The 22,093-nt window shown below is 36.1% G+C and overlaps 2 protein-coding genes across 4 annotated transcripts in view; one reads left to right on the top strand and one right to left on the bottom strand.

Annotated features, from left to right (window-relative positions):
- The window catches only part of LOC117994791 (clavesin-1-like), a 49,030-nt gene extending 44,025 nt beyond the window's left edge, over positions 1-5,005 (top strand). For both annotated transcript variants that reach the window (XM_034982860.2, XM_034982791.2), the window contains exons 4-7: positions 737-890; positions 1,768-1,961; positions 2,813-3,074; positions 3,279-5,005. In XM_034982860.2, the coding sequence (XP_034838751.1) occupies positions 737-890; positions 1,768-1,961; positions 2,813-3,074; positions 3,279-3,310 (642 nt within the window). In that variant the 3' untranslated portion in view covers positions 3,311-5,005. The remainder of the gene's footprint in view (positions 1-736; positions 891-1,767; positions 1,962-2,812; positions 3,075-3,278) is intronic.
- Positions 4,821-21,986, bottom strand: LOC117995862 (uncharacterized). 2 transcript variants are annotated; one of them, XM_069498634.1, is made up of 10 exons: positions 21,740-21,986; positions 20,249-20,343; positions 19,175-19,328; positions 18,397-18,590; positions 17,823-18,084; positions 11,740-11,834; positions 9,929-10,082; positions 7,434-7,627; positions 6,088-6,349; positions 4,821-5,234 (listed from the first exon to the last, which is right to left on the bottom strand). In XM_069498634.1, the coding sequence occupies exons 1-10, from the start codon at positions 21,915-21,917 to the stop codon at positions 5,194-5,196; spliced, it is 1,629 nt and encodes a 542-aa protein (XP_069354735.1). In that variant the 5' UTR covers positions 21,918-21,986; the 3' UTR covers positions 4,821-5,193. The 2 variants fall into 2 exon arrangements, with proteins under 2 accessions (XP_069354735.1, XP_069354739.1); XM_069498638.1 differs by having other exon boundaries at positions 18,499-18,590.
- Between the last annotated feature and the right edge of the window lie 107 nt (positions 21,987-22,093).

Raw genomic sequence — 22,093 nt, 5'->3', positions numbered from 1 at the left:
GGTTTGTCCTTCAATCACGTCGCATCGGAGCAACGGATCGACGTGATTTTTTGCTTGGGTATAGTTTAAGACCTGGAGAGTGGCATAGGCTACTTTTTATCTGGATAAATCAAAGAGTTCTCCGGGATTTTTGAAAAACTAAATCCACGCGTACGATGTCCCGGGTATCAGCTAGTCAATAATAAAATAAGATAATAATCGTCTTGAATATTTACGAAAAAAGAGATCCTCTACATTTTCAACGGTCATGCAGTTAAAACATGACAATGCACTTAAATTCCATAGTAACTCCAACAAGTAAGTCCAACAAAAACACTCTGCGTTATATAACTATACGAGTACATGAGTCACATTTTTTATGTTATACTTTTTTGTCAATCTATATGAGCAAAAATTGTAAGTAGGCACCATACCATTTTATGAATTAAAAATTATTCCACCTATTTTATCAGACCGGTTTTATCGCTCACTAATCACCAGACCTGACCTTTAGGTTATATAGGTCTCATAGGTCTGCCACCTTTGAGAACATTACGGCGAACTCTTAGGCATGCAGGTTTCCTAACGATTTTTTCCTTCACTGTTAAAGCAAATGATACTTAATTTCTTAAAACGCACATAACTCCTAAAAGTTGAGATGCCCGGGGTCGAACCCCTGTCCTCTCAAATAGAAGACCGACGTTCCTGCACTTGGCTATCACCGCAATTTAATATTTTTTTCTATTATTGTTTCCAGATTAAAAGATACTACGCCTTCAAAGTGAAACATCACAAGCACTACGACGGCCTGACGCCTAGCAAAGAGCAAAACGTCTTCAAACAGAATGTTCTGCGCGTTCTGCCCAATCGTGACCAGTTGGGCCGAAGAGTACTCGTTCTAGAATTAGGCAGTAAGTTTAAACCGGTGTCCAATTTTTGAGGATACTTAGTAATACCCACTACACTGCATTTGTGATCCAACCACTACAACTGTGCACCGCGCATCTACCACTGCTCAAGTGTCTCCTCTTGTACACTGGTACACGCATATATCTCCAAGAACTCTTTAGTAATTCTAGTGATCTATAGTTCATAAGGAATGTAAGTATGTACATATGCTATACTAGCTTATGCCGGCGACTTCATCCGCGTGGACTACACAAATTTCAGATCCCTATTTTACCCCCTTAGGGGTAGAATTTTCAAAAATCCTTTCATAGCAGATGCCTACGTCATAATAGTTATCTGTATGCCAAATTTCAGCCCGATCCGTCTAGTAGTTTGAGCTGTGCGTTCATAGATCAGTCAGTCAGTCACCTTTTCCTTTTAAGTATATATTAAGAAGAAGAAGACATACCTTGCATTCCGGACACAGACATAGACTATTTTTTATCTCGGAAAATCGAAGACTTCTCACGGGATTTTAAAAACCTTAACCTTAACCTTAATCCTCGCGGACTATTTCACGAACATCATAAATCCATACTATCCATACTAATATTATAAATGCGAAAGTGTGTCTGTCTGTCTGTCTGTCTGCTAGCCTTTCACGACCCATCCGTTCAACCGATTTTGATGAAATTTGGTACAGAGATAGGTTGCATCCCGGGGAAGGACATAGGCTACTTTTTATCCCGGGAAATCAAAGAGTTCCCACGGGATTTTTGAAAACCTAAATCCACGCGGACGAAGTCGCGGACATCATCTAGTGGTTAAATATAATTTTATAGGAACTTAAGGAGTTTGGTAAACATTTTGAAAAATATTATTATTGGAATTTGTTTATAGAAAAGTGGAATCACAATGATTGCTCCCTGGATGAGGTGTTCAAAGGCTGCGTGCTATTCCTGGAAGCAGCGATGTTGGAGCCCGAGACACAGATCTGCGGCGCCGTCGTCATATTCGACATGGACGGCCTATCCATGCAGCAAGTCTGGCAGTTCACGCCGCAGTTCGCCAAAAGAATTGTAGACTGGTTGCAGGTATTTATCCATTTTCCTTTTTTAGGGTTACGTATCTCAAAAGGAAAAAACCGGCCAAGTGCGTGTCGGGCCACGCGCAGTGTAGGGTTCCGTAGCCACAACTTAGCCATGATAGTTTTCCTTTAAAATTGATTATACATAATATATATACCTATTACTGCTGTGAATTTTTTCACGTCCCTGTATTATTTATTTTAATGCATATAATAGTTTTTGATTTATCGTGCAAAATGTCGAAATAATATGACTGTAGTACAGAACCCTCGGTGTGCGAGTTTGACTCGCACTTGGCCGGTTTTTTCGATAACGGGGGGAAATTTTATTCGCATGAGGTACGGCAGCTTGTACCACAGCAAGCTGCCATTTTCCCAATACAAGGGTACAACACGACTACTCGTATTAGTAATTATATAAAAAAACTTGCTCAACTACCGTGACTGTAATTGCCGCGACTGTAAAAAGCTCTTAGTTCGTTTTTAAAATAGCAGCTAGCACGTCCAGACAAGCTTTATTTAGAAGGCGAGTTTCATTTGGCTGCTAAAATTACTCATTATTGACTATTGTATCTCAGAAATATACCTATTATCCACCGTGCAAGCGCTTATTCAGCCCAACGGCCAAGTTTTGAAATTTCTGGGAGGATTTACCTCCCAGAAATTTCAAAACTTGGCCGTTGGGCTGGCGCCAGATTTATGTTTATGGAAATCTTAATTTTTACAAAAAGTTAGTTTTAACAGTAGGTAAAGGTTCTTTTTTGAAATCAAGTAACTTATAATCTCATTTTAAAACTTTATGAACAATTTTCTTTACGCACTATTTTCTTAATGAGGTATAATTTATAACAATTCCAGGAGAGTATCCCGCTAAGAATAAAAGGCTTCTACATAATCAACCAGCCGTTCATCTTCAATATGATCTTCCAACTGTTCAAGCCTTTGCTCAAAGAGAAGCTGCGCTCTCGCATCGTGTTCATGGGCAATGACCGAGAGCTTCTGTACAAATATATCAGCCCCAAGTTCCTACCGGACTGCTACGGAGGCACCCTGAGCATTCCCAATGTCAGCGGCCCGCAGTGGTTGGAACTTTTATTGATCTGCGATAAGGAATTTGCTGGTAAGTTATTTTCATTAAAAGTTTAATTTTCCCACAACACGGCACTGTAAAAGTTATAAATAATTGTGGCACTGAGTGATCTAAACTTGCATTTAAGTAATACTTATCCCATATTTACTACTTATGCAAAAATGAAGATAAGCGTTATGCGGGTTTACATATACATATTATAATGTTTACCAAATTGATAAATTTTTGTTTCAGCCATCAACTCCTTCGGGTATCGGAAGAAATGAAGAATTAGCCTTAATTAAGTTATTATATTATTCATTAGGGACCAGTACAATTTACATTTAAAAGAATATAATATCAAAGATACCAACATACTTCATATATCATAGGTGCCAGTCAATGCTTTTAAGTTTCTGTACCGATTTGAGAGCCTACGCATGTTATAATTAACGAGATTGAGCCCTTTATTACCGATATCATTTGAATTCTGGGCACCTAAGGTACGGTCTCAGCTATCTTATTATATTTTAACTATGGAAATGTGATATATGTTACTTTAAGATTCTCTATAACATCACTCGTAAGTCGTAATTCAATTTGCCGTAACGGGATAGACCAGGAATTAGGATGTAGATAGGTATAGGTACTTATAATATTATGAAATAATTTTATTTTAACCCTCTATTTTTATAACATTAACTTAATTGTGACTGTAGTGTAATGATGAAATAAGTCATGTCGACAGGAAAAAAATAGTAAATATTTAAACAAACACCAAAAATTTGAATTTCCGGCCAATTACATTATTCCGGTAGTTTACGTTTCTAAATTTTCTATCGCATGACTATAACACAATAAAGACTTTATTTATTTATTATTATTAAAATATCTACTTAAACAAATAAGGCAGGTTAAATCAACCCATCATAATATTGTAATGCAAATATAAGAAGTAAATCACCGCACAGAAGTTCAGATTTCAGAGGGCAGAAGCAATAATATAGTAGACTAAAATAATATACTGCAATAAAATTTTGGTTGATGTTGTTGCAGTGATACTCACTACTAAAAGGAAAGTAAATGAAATTACTCACCTACTCTTTTGTCTATAATTATTCTCTTAATCCTAATGCTGCAATTAATTTTTATCACTATTTAATAGGCAAGGGCTGTGATATATTTCCTACTTGCACATTCTTTTGTAAATGATTTATCGAGTTAGGTTAGACTTAAATTTTAAATTAGGTGGCTAAGTACAATTAATAATTATATAGGAAAATAGTTTTGTTTGATGTCGTGCAGGTTGATGGGATAGCACTATTTTTTAAATAAATACATATGATAATATCTATTTTTTTATAATATATCTGTTTCAAAAATAATACTTATGTAAGTCTATGAGACAGGGTTTAAATGTTTTACATCCATAATATGTTAGTTTATTATGTAAGAAAAAGTAGAATAGGTATTAGTTAGATCAATAAATTGTCTTAACATCGTAAACACATCAAGTTTCTACAAAACTTGATGAGTAGGTATAGATGTTTATGTAATTACTAATTATCACTCAATCAATAATCTTCAAAAAAATAGGCATGACTTGTATACTTAAATTAAATATGTAGTGACAGAAAAACTGGCATTCCATATCTGTTATCGAGGTTATCGCAAAAATATAGATAGATAGGTATAGAAAAACAAAACTTCTTTCCATTTTATTTATTTTTGTTTGTTATGTAAGGTACAATAATTGTTTTCTTTAATTAATGGACAGTATATTTACATCATTTTACTTAAGAAAACCCTGTTCTAATGTTATACGGCTCTTGCATCATTACTATCACAGATATACATAAAATACAGCCATTTTATTATTTCTTAGATTTTAGTTTAGTTTTTTTTATAAACTGCGAGTATTCCTATATGACTTAATTATTTAGTTTTCACAAAGTGTATTAAATAAACAATATAACTACCGATACTTAATTTTATTCTAGGTATTGATCAAAAAGAAACGCCATATTATCCCTCACCTTAAAATAACCATGTGTCGTACCTATACCTAAGAGAAAATGAAGTCTACCATTTGTTATCATTTATCACTAACTAATACCGTTAGATTTAAATTACTACCTAGTACCTATATACATTTATAATTACTATCATATCACTTATTGTTATTGGTGATGTATCCATATGAAGCAGCCCCTGAAAAAAGAAATAAATTAGCTAATATTAGGTACAAGTGCACAATAAATCCAGAACCAGAGAATAAACCGACATAAGTCAGCGGGTTGCGAAGCTGAAGTGGCAATGGGCAGGGAACATAGTTCGTAAAACCGATAGATGTTGCGGTCCCCAACTGCTAGAATGGCGACCACGCACTGGAAGGCGTAGACCCCCAGTGGCGTGCACAGAGTTTGAAGCCAGGGTAAGCATTAGTAAGATAGGTCTTAGATACACCTTATAGAGACCTGCTAAATGGCAGGTCATAAAGAAAAATGAGCACTGGTCATTTCAACTAGGGTAAGCAGTACTTTTATGCCTCTATGAATTGCACGCCACTGTAGACCCCCCACTAAGTGGACAGCCGACATCAGGTTCAGGTAGCGCAAGTCCCTATCGCGTGGAAGTCCCTACAAGAGACTTATGTCCAGCAGTGGACATCTATCGGTTGATAATGATGATGATGATGATGATGTACAATATATCAAACGTTTTCGTGGGTATCGCAAAGTTATCTTCGTAAGGCCGCGATTACACCTGTAAGTAGATTACGTAAGTAATTGACAAAAATTACTAAGGTAAATGTACTTAAAAGAGTTTACATTTGTAAAGTCGTAAGTTAATCATGTTAGAGAGTAAAACTTACAGCTCTATCTGCGGCCTTAAATATAAGACCTCGGAGGGTGCAGACGACTAGGGGTAAATCATTTTAGTCTCAATAGTTTAATGTAGGAGGTGACCTGGCCAGAAAGGTCATAGGCAAGATAAATTAACACCTGCCCCTACCAAAACCACGCTTGTTTGAACGGAAGCAAAAATAAGACATGCTACTTACGCCTAAAGCTTTCCTCATAGTGGTGCATCATTTTCCACATCACCTCGCCCGAAATCCCATCGTCCGGCAAGGATCCTCCTATCCTCTGCATCAACGCGTCTCCATCTATATGCTTCAATAGGGACTTTCGGTCGCTGCCGTGGAAGAAGATGCGGGACCTCAACTTGTCACTAAGGAACGGCTTGAATATAGCGAACAGCATATTGAATATGTAAGGTTGATTGACGATATGTACCCCCTTGAGACGGATCGGAATGCAGTCCTGAAAAAAAAGTAGATATAAAAAGACAAATTCATATACAAAATAAAATGTTCAGAAAGAAAAAGATTTCTTCCTTGAATGTTTCGCGATTAGTTGATCATTAGCTAATTCTTGAAATCCAGGCAGCGCTAGGTAACTACTTAATAGCAGGTGATCCGCCTGCTCGTTTGCTTTATATATTTTTTTGGGGTTCCGTACCTCAAAAGGAAAAAAGGAACCCTTCTAGGATCACATCGTTGTCTGTATGTAGTGTCTGTCAATAAACCTATAGGGTACCTCCCGTTGAACTAGAATCATGAAATTTGGCAGGTAGGTAGGTCTTATAGGACACGTAAGGGGAAAAATTCGACAGCCGTGAATTTGTGGTTACATCACAAAAATAATTAAAATGTGTTCATGAATAATAATTAGTATTAAGTCAAAGTAAGATAAATATACCAATTGGGGTACCTATCATAATATGAAGGGTTCTCTAAGGTTCACCTGTACATTCTAAAACAGATTGTTTTTTATGGCTAATAGGAGTTATGGAAAAAAATACAACTGTAGTACGGAAGCCTCGGTGCGCGAGTCTGACTTGCCCTTGGCCGGTTTTTTTAAATCTTAGAAGATACCTAAATAAAAAATCAAGATGCACTGATGATAGGATGATAGGCGGTGGGGCCCGCCTGAAAATATAGATCTTTTAGACTTCTGTTTTGTAAGTAGTTCTATTTTTGGAACTTTCGCACTCGTACTCGCCCGATTGAGGTTTTCGATCATTTTATCAGAGATGTTACTTATCATTACACATCCTATGGCTTAAAGAACTTTCCGAGGCACATAGGGAAGATACTTATAGGCCAAAGTCTGTCACCTTACATTTATCATATAAGGTTGCCTGGTGGAGATTGCTCTGAGCAATAAGGCCGCCCTTGCACAATTGTTTTTAGATTTTTGTCTTGTTTATATCATGTTTTGTGTGCAATAAAGTTTCTATCTATCTATCTATTCACTGCTTGCTTAATCAGCTCTAAACTCGCACTTTTACCTCTGGGCCCCATGCCTTCGTATTAAAAAAATTATGTAAATGCATAGAACCAACCTGAATCCAGTCCACGACCATCTTGGCGAATGAGGGCGTAAATTGCATAACTTGACTGAAGGAGAGACCTTTTAGTTCCAAGATGACAGACACTCCGCTGACCTGCGTGCGAGGCTCCACCATGGCGGACTCCAGGCCTAACTGTACTCCGCGGAACACCTCCCGTAATGGAACGTGACGAGGATTCCAACGTTCTGGAAAAAAAAAATCCATTCGTTCACAAGACGACTTGATGAGCTACAGTGTACCTACCTAATATCTAGTACTGAAACACTTGCTTCATCTGTGCAATATACTGGAACAATTTTCGTCAGTAGGCCGGAATCTGCTATCTGTGATTATAGATAAAAAATCTACTACCTACTTATAAACATATTACCTATTTCAAAAACCAGTTTTAAAAACTGGTCAAGTGCAAGTCAGAAGTAGAGCACGCATAAAGTAGACATGCTAGAATCTAAACACTACTACTTATTTCCTAAACGATAGTTTTTTTAGGAAACTGTTCAACCTCATAAAAGGTTACTCGAGGTGGTAAGCTAAAATTTTTTAGTTTTCGCTTTACAGTATAAGACATAATATCTACCCTGAAATTTTCCCTTGCCAAAAACGTTGCTTATTTAATAACGGAAACCTGAAAATAACCTACCTGTTATTTTGTAACAAGCTCTACAAAAATACCTAACAAAATTATGTTCAATAGGTACCTAACTATGTCATTCACTTTTATTCGGTATTGAATTGGGTATTGATTACATATTAGCCAATTCTGCATCATGGATCCATGCGTAAGTGGTAATGTCATTAAGTAAAAGATCAGCTATAGGTAGCAAAAGTTTAATATCTTGGGTACAAGTCTACTTTCTAATATAAACACATTTTTTGCATACGCATATTTACTCTTTGGTTCTACTAATTGCAACATTCGTTTTTGGGTTAACTGTCAAAAAATATTGAAAGTACGAGGTTGAAAGGCAACTTATGGTGAAAGAGTAAACAAATTAATCATAATTTGGATTATTTATTATTCATAATTTAGATTATTTTATGGTTTTTACAAAAATGCATATAATATAGAACCTGCCACCCTTTTTGCAAAGACTTAGTATTTTGTAGTTGTTTTTGTTTTTATTGGTGAATAACTTGGTCGATAAAAAAGCCACATCAGGCGGGTACACCGCGTTAGCGGCACAACTAACGAAAATCACCAGTTGATTGCAATCGCCATTTTCCCGAAAGCATTTCCTATCACCAATAAAAAGAAGCGGATGTATCAAGATTAGTCTACAAGAGTCTTGTAGACCAAATAATATATTCGCTGACATTTTCCATTAGGTAGATGGACAGGCGACATTAATCGAGTCGCAGGATTCAGGCGGCAAAGATCGGGCGTTTGGAAGTCCCGACAAGAGACATAATGTCCATTGGACGTCTATCGGATAATGAAGATCAACCGATACACGACCAAAAATATTTTACTACGAAAGATAAAAAAATAAGAGCCGGGTTTCGACAAATAAAGAATTCTAAAGTATTGTGGTTACATAATGACCGCGATGAGCATCAAAAGCCCAAGTCCGTTTCTCTTACGCAGTCATTGTGGAAGATTAAGTATAGGATGGAGTAATTTTTGCAACATCACTGCTTCCAATACCAAACCCATCATTTTGAACTCAGTTAGAAAGGTCATTATACCGACCTAACCTATTCGTACTCGTTTCACAAGATACTCCCGCAGGTACCTACATTAAAAGTCTTATCAAGCTAAAGAAATAATATAAGTATACGAAGTAAAAAATCATCGAAGGTACTTAGTTCATACTTTTAAACTATATAAATACCTAATCGTACCTAATTAAGCTGAATCAAGAATCATGACACGCTTTCATGAGTTTTGGCGAGAAGTCCATAATTGAATTTGAACTTTCGTTCCTTCGATCTTTGTGACAACATTTTTAGTGTTTAACTCTAAGGTATCGCATCCATCCATTTAGAGAACATTGGGTTCATCCTTCATCCATACTTTAGGGTTCGGAGTTCAAAGTTCTTGATGTTTATTAGATAATTCACCATCGCGGTCGCGGTCCGACTTTATCAAAGCCTATCAAGCTTTATCAAGTATTTATTGCATCGGCAGGATCGACGTTTTATGTACATAATATTAGACTACAACTTTTTTAAATAATATAATTTACCCCCAGACTCAACGAACATAATGCATCGCCCATGTTGATCCCTCGGCGATAAGATAGAGACGATCGAATGGTCAAACGCTAGGCGAACTGCACTTGGATACAAATCTCGACAATAGTCTTGGTGACTCAGTACAAACTTGTAATATTTACACCCAGACTCAACGAACATAATGCGTCGCCCATGTTGGTCCCTCGGCGATAAGATAGAGACGATCGAGTAGTCGAACGCTAGGCGAACTGCACTTGGATACAGATCTCGACAATAGTCCTGGTGACTCAGTATAAGCTTGTAATATTTACCCCCAGACTCAACGAACATAATGCGTCGCCCATGTTGATCCCTCGGCGATAAGATAGAGACGATCGAGTGGTCGAACGCTAGGCGAACTGCACTTGGATACAAATCTCGACAATAGTCCTGGTGACTCAGTCTAAACTTGTAATACGCCTGTATCTGAAAATATAGGCAAAGATGGATAAGTAGCAAGTCTTTATTGCATACAAAACAAGAGAACTCAAAGAAACTAAAAAAACGAGGTATGCAAAGGCAGCCTTTTTGCTTAGGTATTGCAAGAGTCTCTCAGTTGATTTTATTCCGCAACAAATGTTTATTGTTTACGTATCTTATTAGAAGTGTCTTACCAAAAACCAACATTTCCATTGTAAGCAATTTTACAGAAAACGCAAAAATGGTTTACGAACACGTTTCATTCCGGCACAGTATTTCAAATGAAATTATTGATACGATCCAAATCCGTCTTTGATACGAATTACATTTTTGAAGGAGCTAAGTAAGTATGAAGTATTTAATTTTCAATATTTTTAGAAAAGATCAGAAGATCTTGACAAAAATATTGAAAAACTAGCTGATGCCCGCGACATCGTCCGCGTGCGTCCCGCGGGACGTTTTCCAAAATCCCGCGGGAACTCTTTGATTTTCGGGGATAAAAAGTAGCCTATGTGTTAATACAGGTTATAATCATTTTCCATTCCAAATTTCAGCCAACTCCATCTAGTGGTTATTGCGTGATTGAGTAACAAACATCCAAACATCCACACTTTCACATTTATAATATTATTTTGAAAACGGAATTATTGCTTTTTGATCAGACTCTCCTCATTTATAACCACCACCAAACACAAACAAAGTATAGGTAGGTAGAATGTAAATACAAGAATAATTTCTCATATCCAAATCGCATTGAAAAAATCCCTTGTAGATAGGTCTCCTTATATAAATTAAATATGATTTCTAGCATATTATCTTAGAATCCAAAGAAATCAGAGAAGGCTGCCATATTCAAAAAAATCTTAGGTACCTACCTTAGTACTTAGGTGATAAAATAAGAAGGGGAAAAAGTTGAACTTTAGGGCATTTCTCAGAATTACTGCTATTAAGTAATATCTAATACATATAGTAAAATATATTTTTCCAAATTTTACTGCCAGTATTACCTGCTAGTAAAATAAGAATGGGCCGTACCTACTTATAGGCAAATTAAATAAAAATCCTTAACTAAGTAAGTATTAGTATAAGAAAAACATTATCGCTTTAGATAAGGTAGATACAAAAAGTCATATTAAGCTATGTTTCTGGTTCATAGTAGGTACTTAATTCAGGAAAATGACCGATTTTCACCAAGACCGGTCCGACAAGTTCTAATGTTCATAACAAGATTTATTTCGCATTCTCGCTCCACGTTGCCGCGTGTGTATTGTATATTTACTTTATCCTGTGTAAAACTATAATATATACAAACATGAACACGTTCTTTCTAAAACTAAACCACTTTATCATCGAAATCACCCGCAAAAACTTTAATATAGCACGAAGAAGCTCGCAGATTGCTCTACCTGCTGTATGATACTGAATACTGCATTCTATGAGAATGTTTATTATCAAGAGGATGAATAAGAAGCTGTAGCAAAAACTTTAAACTACATTAATACTTATTAGAAACTTTTTAATTAGCACGAATATAGATATAGTAAACAGCACCTTAATAAAGTCCTTTCAATACTTAACGTTCATTGCCTTAGCTGATCCGTTTTCTCTTACCACTATTTGACCCTATAACCCAGTAACCCGGTTAAGACACGCTGGCACTTACCTTTTTAAATGCGCTTTCTGCATAATACTTAGTCGGTCTAAGAAACTTGAGTAAAAATTCATCATCATCTATTGGTACAACGAGATTCGCTTCGCCTGTAACAATTCATAATTATTATTTTTTGAAGATCTTATTAATTAATATTTGACATTCAAACTGTAACTTAGGTAAAAATATAATTCATCCAAGCAGCCAGCCTTCTAAATTATTATTTTACCTAGCTATAAGATATTAAGTATACTTCGATTTGGTACCAATAGGTTGAATATTAAAATATTCGCTTTTATACCTGTTTAAAAGGACAACGACGTAGGGGATTGAATATTCATTAAGTGATTGTTTGTATTTATATTTTCATAAACAAAATACACTAACTACCTAACTAAAGTAAAAGATAAGCATGATGATTAATTTTTTAAAACTTTATATCTCCCTGAAATAAGCCTCTTGAACTCGCCTAATTTACCTATAGCTTCGTATAACTGCTCCCAACAAAAAACTCTTCTTATAAAAACGATACTTATAATGACACTAGTGATACCTGTGACTTTGTCCACGTGGATGTATACTTTTAAAAATCCCGTGGGAACCCTTTGATTTTTCAAGTTAAAAAGTACCTATGTTGGTCCTCGCGATTTCAGCTACCTCTCTACCTTTCATCAAAATCGGTTAAACTGTAGGCCGTGAAAGAATAGCAGACAGATAGACATACTAACTTTCGCATCTATAATATTACGCGGTATGGATTCGATAGAATAATCGGAGTCATTTTGCATAATAATATGATGTGTGTATGTGTGGATTTCTGAACTAACGTGCCAACGTGGATGTTAATTATGGGCCTACAAAATATAGGTAGGTACAGTATTGCATGATGTCTTAGTAACAGTAATTTTTTATAATTGCCTAACAATTTACAAATAAGATTCCGTGTGCGACATATCTTTTAATCAACGGTTGATATCTCAAATAACTAGGTAGACATGTCACTTGATTAGACTCAATTGGAAGAGTAATTCAACGCTCTTTATTACGTATATGATCTGGAACATACCTAGGTGATTAATTCTGTTTTTAAAGTGCTTGTGCACTTATCCACTCTGAATCCAAGAGATAAAAATTTGAATGGAGGACGTGAAATTTATATTTAGGTATTTCACTAATAACAACGTTCAATAATTCCCTATTGGTAATCCTAATCTAAAGTTTGGATCCTCCTTTACGCCACAATGAATGAAATGATTGGGCTGAAATTTGAAATGGAGATATAGCTAAAATACCCGGCTATTTTTATTCCAGAAAATTAAGAAGCTCCCATGGCACTTTTAAAAACCCATATCAACGCGGACGAAGTCGCGAGTATCATTAAATTAATTATATGAAATGCTACTTATATTATTCCAATAGAATGCTGTAACAAATAGTACTTGTCTGATCAATACATATATACCTACAATCTACATAATATTAATCTATGGATCAATATCAGAAAAATAAAGTTGGATAGTAGAACAGGTCCAAAATATCATCTTAATAAATAGGCAGTAATTTACCGCTTTAAAATATTTTTGTGCTTCGCATTCGCATTTTATATTTATTTATTTTATACTTATTTCACTAAAAACGTGATTGTGTCGAAATCTGAATAAGTAATACTTATTTTATTCAGATTTCTGTAGATAATAATTATTTTTATTCAAGTAGGTATAAGTCCCGCAAATTGGTAATGCGCGTGGCCGCCATTTCAGTGACGTCAGCACTTTTTTTTAAAGAATATTAGCCATGTTTAAATGACTAATATTCCCCTTTCCTCTTCAACTAAGCGTCAGGCTTGTGCTAGGAGTAGGTACGACAATAGTGCAACGGGCGGGGTTTGAACCGTCGACGTTTCGGTTTTCAGTCCACTCCTTTACCGGTTGAGCTATAGAGGCTCTAAAGCTCTAAAGCACACTCTAGAGCACTAGTCTAAGTTTCGAGCTGATGGTATATTTTTATTTCGGCTGACGTCAAAATTACGTCATTTCGATTTTAATTAGACATGGTTCCAGCTCAATAGCAATTTGCGAGACATATATATAGTTATAAGAAATATTTCTTTACTAATTAGGTAGGTAGATACAATCAGGCTCGGAAAATAAAACAGTTTTTTTTAAAAAGACTTGGTGCATTTTTTTTTAAACCAAACCAACCGTGGCTCGGGTACATAGGGACAACGATTTAGTTCATTTCAATTAGCGTGACTTTTTTAATCCTTATTTATTAATCAAATGTATACCTACTTATCGATTTTGTTAAAAATAGGTACCTGCTAGCGGATACCCGGCGTGTGCTACTATGCAAAAAAAAACTAAAAAAAACTCATCAACCATTTTATTATGCCTTTATAATGAGTTAGGGGATATCGGGTGGATGGTTTCAAAGTCTATAACAGACACAGGTATGTATAAACATTTTTTATGTTTTATATAAATAGATAGATAACACTTCCTAATTTGCTACTTAGTACTTACGTATAATTAATATTGTCAAACACAAGTAGGTACAACGATCAGATTTAAAAAGATAATGATACCTAGTATTAAATTAATTGAAGAAGATAACGTGCACATCCTTTTCAACATTCCAACACTTACGTTTAAGTAGTACTCTCAAATCTCTCAGACCATTTTCTATATTTTCCTGAGACTCTCTTAGTTCAGATCTTGCCTTGTTGACGTAAAACTCTTCTGTTATGGGCATCTTTTCTAATTTTATCTTATTGTCCCCCAACATCACGTATGGGGTACCGTCTGATTCATACAGCAACCCCATTATTGTATACTAAGTATATTTTTAAGTAACACTTGCACTTAGCGAAAATAATATTACAATAAAGTTGGTGTCAAACACGCACACTAAATCAGCGTCCACTGGACCAGTATTATCGGAAACCCTTCACTCAGACTTTTGCTGGTTAAGCAACTTGGCACAGATTTCACGATTACCATTTCGTCACTCCATAATTTTATTAAAATGGGTTCAACGGAACCACTATTATGAAGTTATATAAGTTATTAAATGCTTTCTAAGAATTTTTCCATGTAGACTTGTAGAAGTAACAGTTGTGTTGTAAGCCACAACGATTTTTGTGCGCGATCGAAGCTTTAAGAAGCGCGCGCACGACTGTTAGTAAACTGTGGTCAAGACAGCGTAAACCGCGTAACGGAGATTGTCCCACTGCCTAGCATGTCCATTCACCTGTTATACTAAATGGAGAAAACCACCACAAACAAAATTACACAACGAAATTTTATATGTTCGCCTAAAAGACCCTAACGGGTACCTGGTCTGGTACCGACAAGTTTATATTTCCTATTTCGAGGATCTGAGGAAGAGGTAAGAGAAGAACCTGGATATAAAACTGTGTTATAATATAAAAACAATGTTAATCTTGCTTTACGGAGGTACACATTTAAACGGAATAAAAAATTTGCAACTCTTTTTATTTGTGACTAGCTGACTAGCTAGTGATTTAGGTTGTTGTAAGTCCCGTGGGAACTTTTGATTTTCAAGGACAAAAATTAGGCTTTTCGTAGTAGCCCGTCCCTGGGATCCTACGGCGACGACGAATACGGGGTCAGTACCAAATTTTGTAAAAACATTTAAACGCAATTCTTTAAAAATCAGTAGTAGTCGAGCAGCCTGTGTTACTCCTTGGTCAATCCTCTACTTGTCTGTGAAAGTCCCGTCAAAATAGGTTCGGCCGTTCCAAAGATTAGCCCGCTCAAACAGACAGACGGACAAAAATTTTAAAAACGTGTGATTCAGTTATGGTACAGTTCAACTAACCATAATTTATGAGCTTAATTTGAGGTAGTTATTTCGAAACTACAGACAGACACATCAATCTTATTTATTAGTATTGATAGGTCTGTACATATTTCTATAACCTACAACGCTTTTAAATAACCCAAAATGAATGAGGGTATTGTAAAGCAGCATAATATGTGCATACTTCACTATCCTTTGAGAGCATTATCTAACCAGTAAAACCTATCCGAAATACTGCAAATTCTATTCCCTACTAAGTATTTTTCATTGAAAAACTGCATATGGGTAATAGATATACTTATTTGCTAAGTAGTAGATATTGTTATCCCATCTTCCTCCCTAAATGGTAACTGTTCGATGATCTTATTAGGCAAGTGAGGTGCCGTACGTGTACTCAATGATAATAATATTATAATCTCCATGCGATTGTTTCTTTGTTGTTACTTGGCTTTATAACAAAGAAAAGATCCAATATGAATCAAACTTATAATTGCCTTGAACCAGATTATTTACAGTTTTTTTATTACGAACAATATTAAGGAAATCCTTCAAAACTATTCATTTATTGTTAACTGAGCCGTAATTATAGAAGCCTTATTGGATTAGGTATTTATTGAAGTAGTTACTCATTCTTAAAATATTATTTTAAAAGGTAACTTTACAGGCACTTTAGCACGGATACTGGACCCTCGGTGGCGGACACAAGCGAAATTAACAGTATGTATTCAAATACAGCTCTGACATAGGCCGCGTTTTTGTGGGTCATGGGAATCACGAAAAAATTCAAATAAGTTGTGTACCATGAAAGAAAATTCTATATGAACATTTAAGCTCTCTACCTATTACTGTTCACGAGATACAGCCCGCTGACAGACAGATGGACGGACAACGGAGGCTTAGTAATAGGGTCCTGTTAGCACCTTTCGGGTACGGAACCCAAAAACAAAGGGCGACCTTATCACTACAGCAACCCATACTTAGAACTAATAGAACTACATGGTGTAAACTTATAGAGAGAGAGCCAGCGCGTGCCAGACCTTCCTTATTTTATAGAAGCTGAAAGTTTATCTGCGTATTGTCCCAACACTGGAAGGAACGTTTGTTTGGATGTTTGTTTGGATCATGGTGGCTTTGGCAGGTAATAAAGGTGTAAAATTTTTTTGTCAAAGTTTAAAGTCAATTTTTTTATATTTTCTTCGAAGTAGAATTGGAAATCACGTCATGCATTGCTAGACACTGCATTGACGCATTGAATTATTATATTGCTTTGACGTAAGATTTTTTACACCTTTATTACTTGTTATCTCCCAAAGCCACCATGATCCAAAAAAACGTTCCTCCCAGTATTGGGGACAATACGCAGAGAAACTTTCAGCTTTTATTAAATAAGGAAGGTATGGTACGCGCTGGCTTTTAGGCCATTATTGAAAGACAAAAACTCATTTTCATTTTATTTATTTATTTTTGTAATTTAAAAAAAATATATAGATACAACTTCATTTTTTGAATAAAAGACTTCAAAAAGAAGCGCCGTATTATCTCTCACTATAAAATAACTAGATATAAATAGGCATCGAACACATAAAGGAACATCAAATGTATTTTATATCTAACTAGCTTATACCCGCGACTTCGTCCGCGTGGACTATACAAATTTCAAACTGCTAATTTACCCCTTTTGGGGTTGAATTTTCAAAAATCCTTTCTTAGCGGATGTGTACGTCATAATAGCAATTCTGCATGCCAAATTTCAGCCTGATCCGTACAGTAGTTTGAGCTGTGCGTTGATAGTACAGTTAGCCAATCAGTCAGCTTTTCGTTTTAAATATAAGTAGATTTATTAAACTGTTATAATATTTGAATTCCTACTTCACCAGCAAATCCTACCTCCTACGATACCTACTATCCTACCTACGCATGGTTGTTTGTGACGTAGCCGTATGAAGCAGCCCCTGAAAAATAAATTAGGTAGTATTAGGTACGTAACGTAAGGTATAATAAAGCATTATTAGGTAACTACATAAAATGAACGATACAAACCCTGAAAGATACAAACTTTGTCAAAGTTATCTCCGTTATCATTACAGAGGATACATAATATCCGATTATGTTCAAAATTCGTTAAATGATTACTTAGACTAATGGGTGGTCACAAATCTGAAAGGCGTAGATTCAAATCACACTCATCATCAATCTTTCCCTACAAAAGCTTGTTTGCTCGGAAAGTACCTAAACTAGGAAAGAAATAAGACATGCTTTAAAAACCCACTTACGCCTAAAGCTTTCCTCATAGTGGTGCATCATTTTCCACATCACCTCGCCTGAAATCCCATCTTCCGGCAAGGATCCTCCTATCCTCTGCATCAACGCGTCTCCATCTATATGCTTCAACAGGGACATCCGATCGGTGCCGTGGAAGAAGATACGAGACCTCAACTTGTCACGAAGGAACGGCTTGAATATAGCGTACATTATGTTGAATATGTACGGTTGATTGACGATATGTACCTCCTTGAGTCGGAACGGGATGCAGTCCTGTATGAAATTAAATATTTTATGGACTTAGTAACTACAAAGAAACAAATGCAAAATTAAACGAAAAACATTATTAAGTAATATGTATTCAGGAAGAAAAAGACTTGTTCCTACTCTAGTGGTTTATATGAATGATTCGCAATTACTTATAATATGTATTTATGAAAGAACAGCAAAAAGCAAACAAAAGAGTAGGTATCCACTAAAAAAGGATTTTTCGAAATTCCACCCCAAAGGTTAAATGGGGGCTTGAACGTTATGTAGTCCGCGCAGACATAGTCGCGAGCATAAGCTAGTTGCAGCGGGGCCAACCTGAATCCAATCCGCGGCCATCTTTGCGAATGAGGGCGTAAGTTGCATAATGTGGTTGAATGAGTAGCCTTGGAGTTCCAAGATGACAGACACTCCACAGACCTGCGTGCGAGGCTCCATCATGAGGGACTCTAGGCCTAACTGTACTCCACGGAACACCTCCCACACGGGAACTTGACGAGGATTCCAACGTTCTGGAAAAAGATTATTCGTTTTAAGCTAGCGCTTGCCTGTAGATTATTAAATGAGTTTGAATTTAAATAAATTATAGTTAGACAAGAGAAAAGAAAGATAACAATCGCGGATATTGCTCATGCTGGGTGCACATGCTCTCAGGATAAACAGCAACTCTCTAATACTATCAAATGTGTGAAATATGCCAAAGACATTTAATTATTATACAAAACAGGTACATACCACGATTAAAATTTGCTAAAATTAATCGTGGTATCTATGTACCCGTTTTCTACAGTAAAATATGTCGTTACAGTTTACACCACGAAATAAGCTTAAGATCATTATGCCAAAGACGACCAGGGTGGATGACGCTGTCTGTGGTGAGCACTGTGCTCTTATATGTGGAGGTCCCGGTTTCAATTATGTACTGATTGTCTCTGATCTAGTCTGATGGGAAACCACCCTTTCGGCAAAAGCCGTTACGATGCCGCGTGTAGAATCCGATCAGGGGTAAGTATAGCTATCGCTAGGCGAAGTGCACATGGATACAGATCTCGACAATTATAGTCCTGGTGACTCAGTCTAAACTAGTAATATTTACCCCCAGACTCAACGAACATAATGCGTCGCCCATGTTGATCCCTAGGCGATAAGATAGAGACGATCGAGTGGTCGAACGCTAGGCGAACTGCACTTGGATACAGATCTTGACAATAGTCCTGGTGACTCAGTCTAAACTTGTAATACGCCTGTATCTGAAAATATAGCAAAAGATAGATAAATAAATAGAATTATTGCACACAAAACTGATTCCGTTGATGATCCGACCTAGGGTCAATCGTTTGTCCATATTTCCGTCTGTCAAGAGTCAAGAGAAGACCCATTTCTTCAGGAACGCGTAGGGGTATTAAGTTGAAATTAATATCAAATAACAAAATAATAATAGTCTACGGTCCCTCGGAGTTGTAAAAAAATCGTAGTCAACGCAAAACGGCCATTTATGTCGCATTTTTCTGCATTTTATGTCGCATATTTTTGCGTGAAACAGTAACAAACATAGACACATACACAAGAACTTTCGCCTTTATAATATTAGTTCGCCTTTATAATAATATTATATTCTCATAAATTGTTGTGTTTGTATGTACCTACTACTTAGATAAACAGACCTATGAAAATAGTTTTATTTGTAGCTCCAATAATGTTTAAACGCGGGGTACTTTGAAGTACAAATTATGAAGAAAACGACTTTTTCAACTATTTGAATCGTAATATCTCAGAAACGGTGAATATTAGGAGAAAAACAATTTATAGATGCATGATCTACAATTCGGTGCAACATATTTTTATGATAAGACTTACCGTTTCTCTAAAAAACGCATTAAAATATTTGCGAACTTTGACCTTAAATTTTTTTTGTAAATATCGGATCGATGGATACTTTTAGCATTTATTTATATGATTATATCATTAAAAAATAAATTTTTAACTGTTTGCGAAATATTGTAGTTGAATGTTTAATTTGACTGGGCATCATGACACGAATAATATATTAATGTAGAAAATGGTTTTTTTTTATTACTTTAAACGTCCATAGCTTTAGACGACCGTTTTCTTTTACTACTTTATAATATGATACCCTATGTACTAGAACAGTTGTAAAGTTGGCACTTACCTTTTTAAATGCACTCTCTGCATGATACTTAGTCGGTCTGAGAAATTTGATTAAAAATTCATCATCATCTATCGGTACAATGAGATTCACTTCCCCTGTAACAAAAAATAACATGTTTTTTGTTATAAGAGCCTTGATATTAAAACCCCAGCTAATCCGAACGCTTCTGTAGTCCGACCAACCCCCTTGAGAAAATTCTTATGCGGAAATTAAGGGATAAGGCATTTCCATTCCATCCCTTATTATATAGAGCCCACTATCAGTATTTTTTTAAATTCTTGTCTGCTAGTAATAGTGCGCAGCGCTTACAGCAGCTGCACGCGCAACGCAACTACGCCGCTCATCGTTACGCGGCAGCTAAACAGGTGCGCGTCACAAGTATTGACACAGTGGGGGGTGCTACAGCAGTGGCTGAGAGGGTGGAGACTGTCCTGCAGCAGGTGCAGCGCCAGCAGAAGTACTGCCTAGCTACTACGCAGAAACTACTGAACGGAGGATTGCTTGGTTCCTTAAATATCAATTCACCAGCAAAACTTTCGAAATCCACACGGCTTAGGAGTTCCTTGCACCTTGCAGCATCAGGATTGAAGAGTTGGGACTTGGAATTTAATAACAAAGTCTATGTTCGGCATTTACAATATTATTTCACCAGGAACAGTCCCTGAATCTCTATAGTTTGGGAGTGCTGTACTATGCATCATCAGATTTGAGGAGTTTGGACTTGGAGTGTAATCATGAAGCCGTGTCTTAATAACTAAAATATCAATTCCTTATCAGAAATTCCCCAATCCCCACGGCTTAGGAGTTCAGTACCTTGCAGCATCAGGATTGAGGAGCTGAGATCCAAAGTTCAATGATATAGTCTATGCTTGGCACCAAAAATAATATTGCATCATCCGCAGTTCCTGAATCATTATAGTTTAGGAGTGCTGTATCATCAGAGTTGAGGAGTTGGGACTTGGAGTCCAAGCATAAAGTCGTTGCTTTGTACCTACAATATTAATTCACTATAACACTTCCGGAATCAGTAACCCTGCAGCATCAGGATTGAGGAATTGGATCCAGAAATTTTTATGGGACCACCACGGAAATATCCCCAGTTGATTAAAAAAAACTTGCAAATCTGTCCAGAAACCTCGAAAAAAAGGGCCATTTCGGTAAAAAAGATTGGTACCTAAGTATATTTCGCTATGCAATTCATTACGGGGAATTTTTCATTATCACGAGGAAAGTTAATATCTATCAAATTCATCATGGAATAGCGAAGCACACCTATATTTCCAAATATTTATTTTACGCTAAGGCTTTAGTGTATAATATTTTAAAAAAATATTAAAAGTAGCTACATACTTGTCTAATTTGCTGCCCGTAAGTATATCAGTCTCAAAATTATTAAGGTTATCACAAATACCTATCAAAAGAGATAATGATACCTAATGATGTTAAATATGAATAATTTACGAAGATAACGTGTATATTTTGCTAACTTACGTTTAAGTAATACTCTCAAATCTCTCAGACCATTTTCTATATTTTGCTGAGTCTCTCTTAGTTCAGATTTTGCCTTGTTGACGTAAAACTCTTCTGTTATGGGCATCTTTTCTAATTTTATCTTGTTATCACCCAACATCACATATGGGGTACCGTCTGATTCAAATAGCAACCCCATCACTTTATTTGTATATTCTAACTAGGGTAAAGGCTGCAGTGGATAAACAAATCACAGGTTTTTTGTAAATATTAAGAGCTGGAATAGAAAAATCTGCTGATATAGGTAGGTGTATTTTTTATCGTTACTCGTATCACCTTAGCAAAAAATTGTAATTAAGTCTATATGCATATAAA

The sequence above is a fragment of the Maniola hyperantus genome, chromosome 1 (assembly GCF_902806685.2).
Source record: "Maniola hyperantus chromosome 1, iAphHyp1.2, whole genome shotgun sequence".
Classification (NCBI taxonomy): domain Eukaryota; kingdom Metazoa; phylum Arthropoda; class Insecta; order Lepidoptera; family Nymphalidae; genus Maniola; species Maniola hyperantus.
This window is presented reverse-complemented; position numbering and strand designations above follow the sequence as displayed.

What these genes read in the sequence shown, in the direction of transcription:
- LOC117995862 (XM_069498634.1), bottom strand. Translation starts at nt 21,917, where the DNA reads ATGGGGTTGCTATTTGAATCAGACGGTACCCCATATGTGATGTTGGGT. An exon ending in TGGCCGCGGATTGGATTCAG is followed by an intron (nt 18,085 to 18,396) that starts GTTGGCCCCGCT and finishes AATTTCATACAG; the next exon opens with GACTGCATCCCGTTCCGACT. An exon ending in CTATGAGGAAAGCTTTAGGC is followed by an intron (nt 11,835 to 17,822) that starts GTAAGTGGGTTT and finishes GAATTGTTACAG; the next exon opens with GCGAAGCGAATCTCGTTGTA.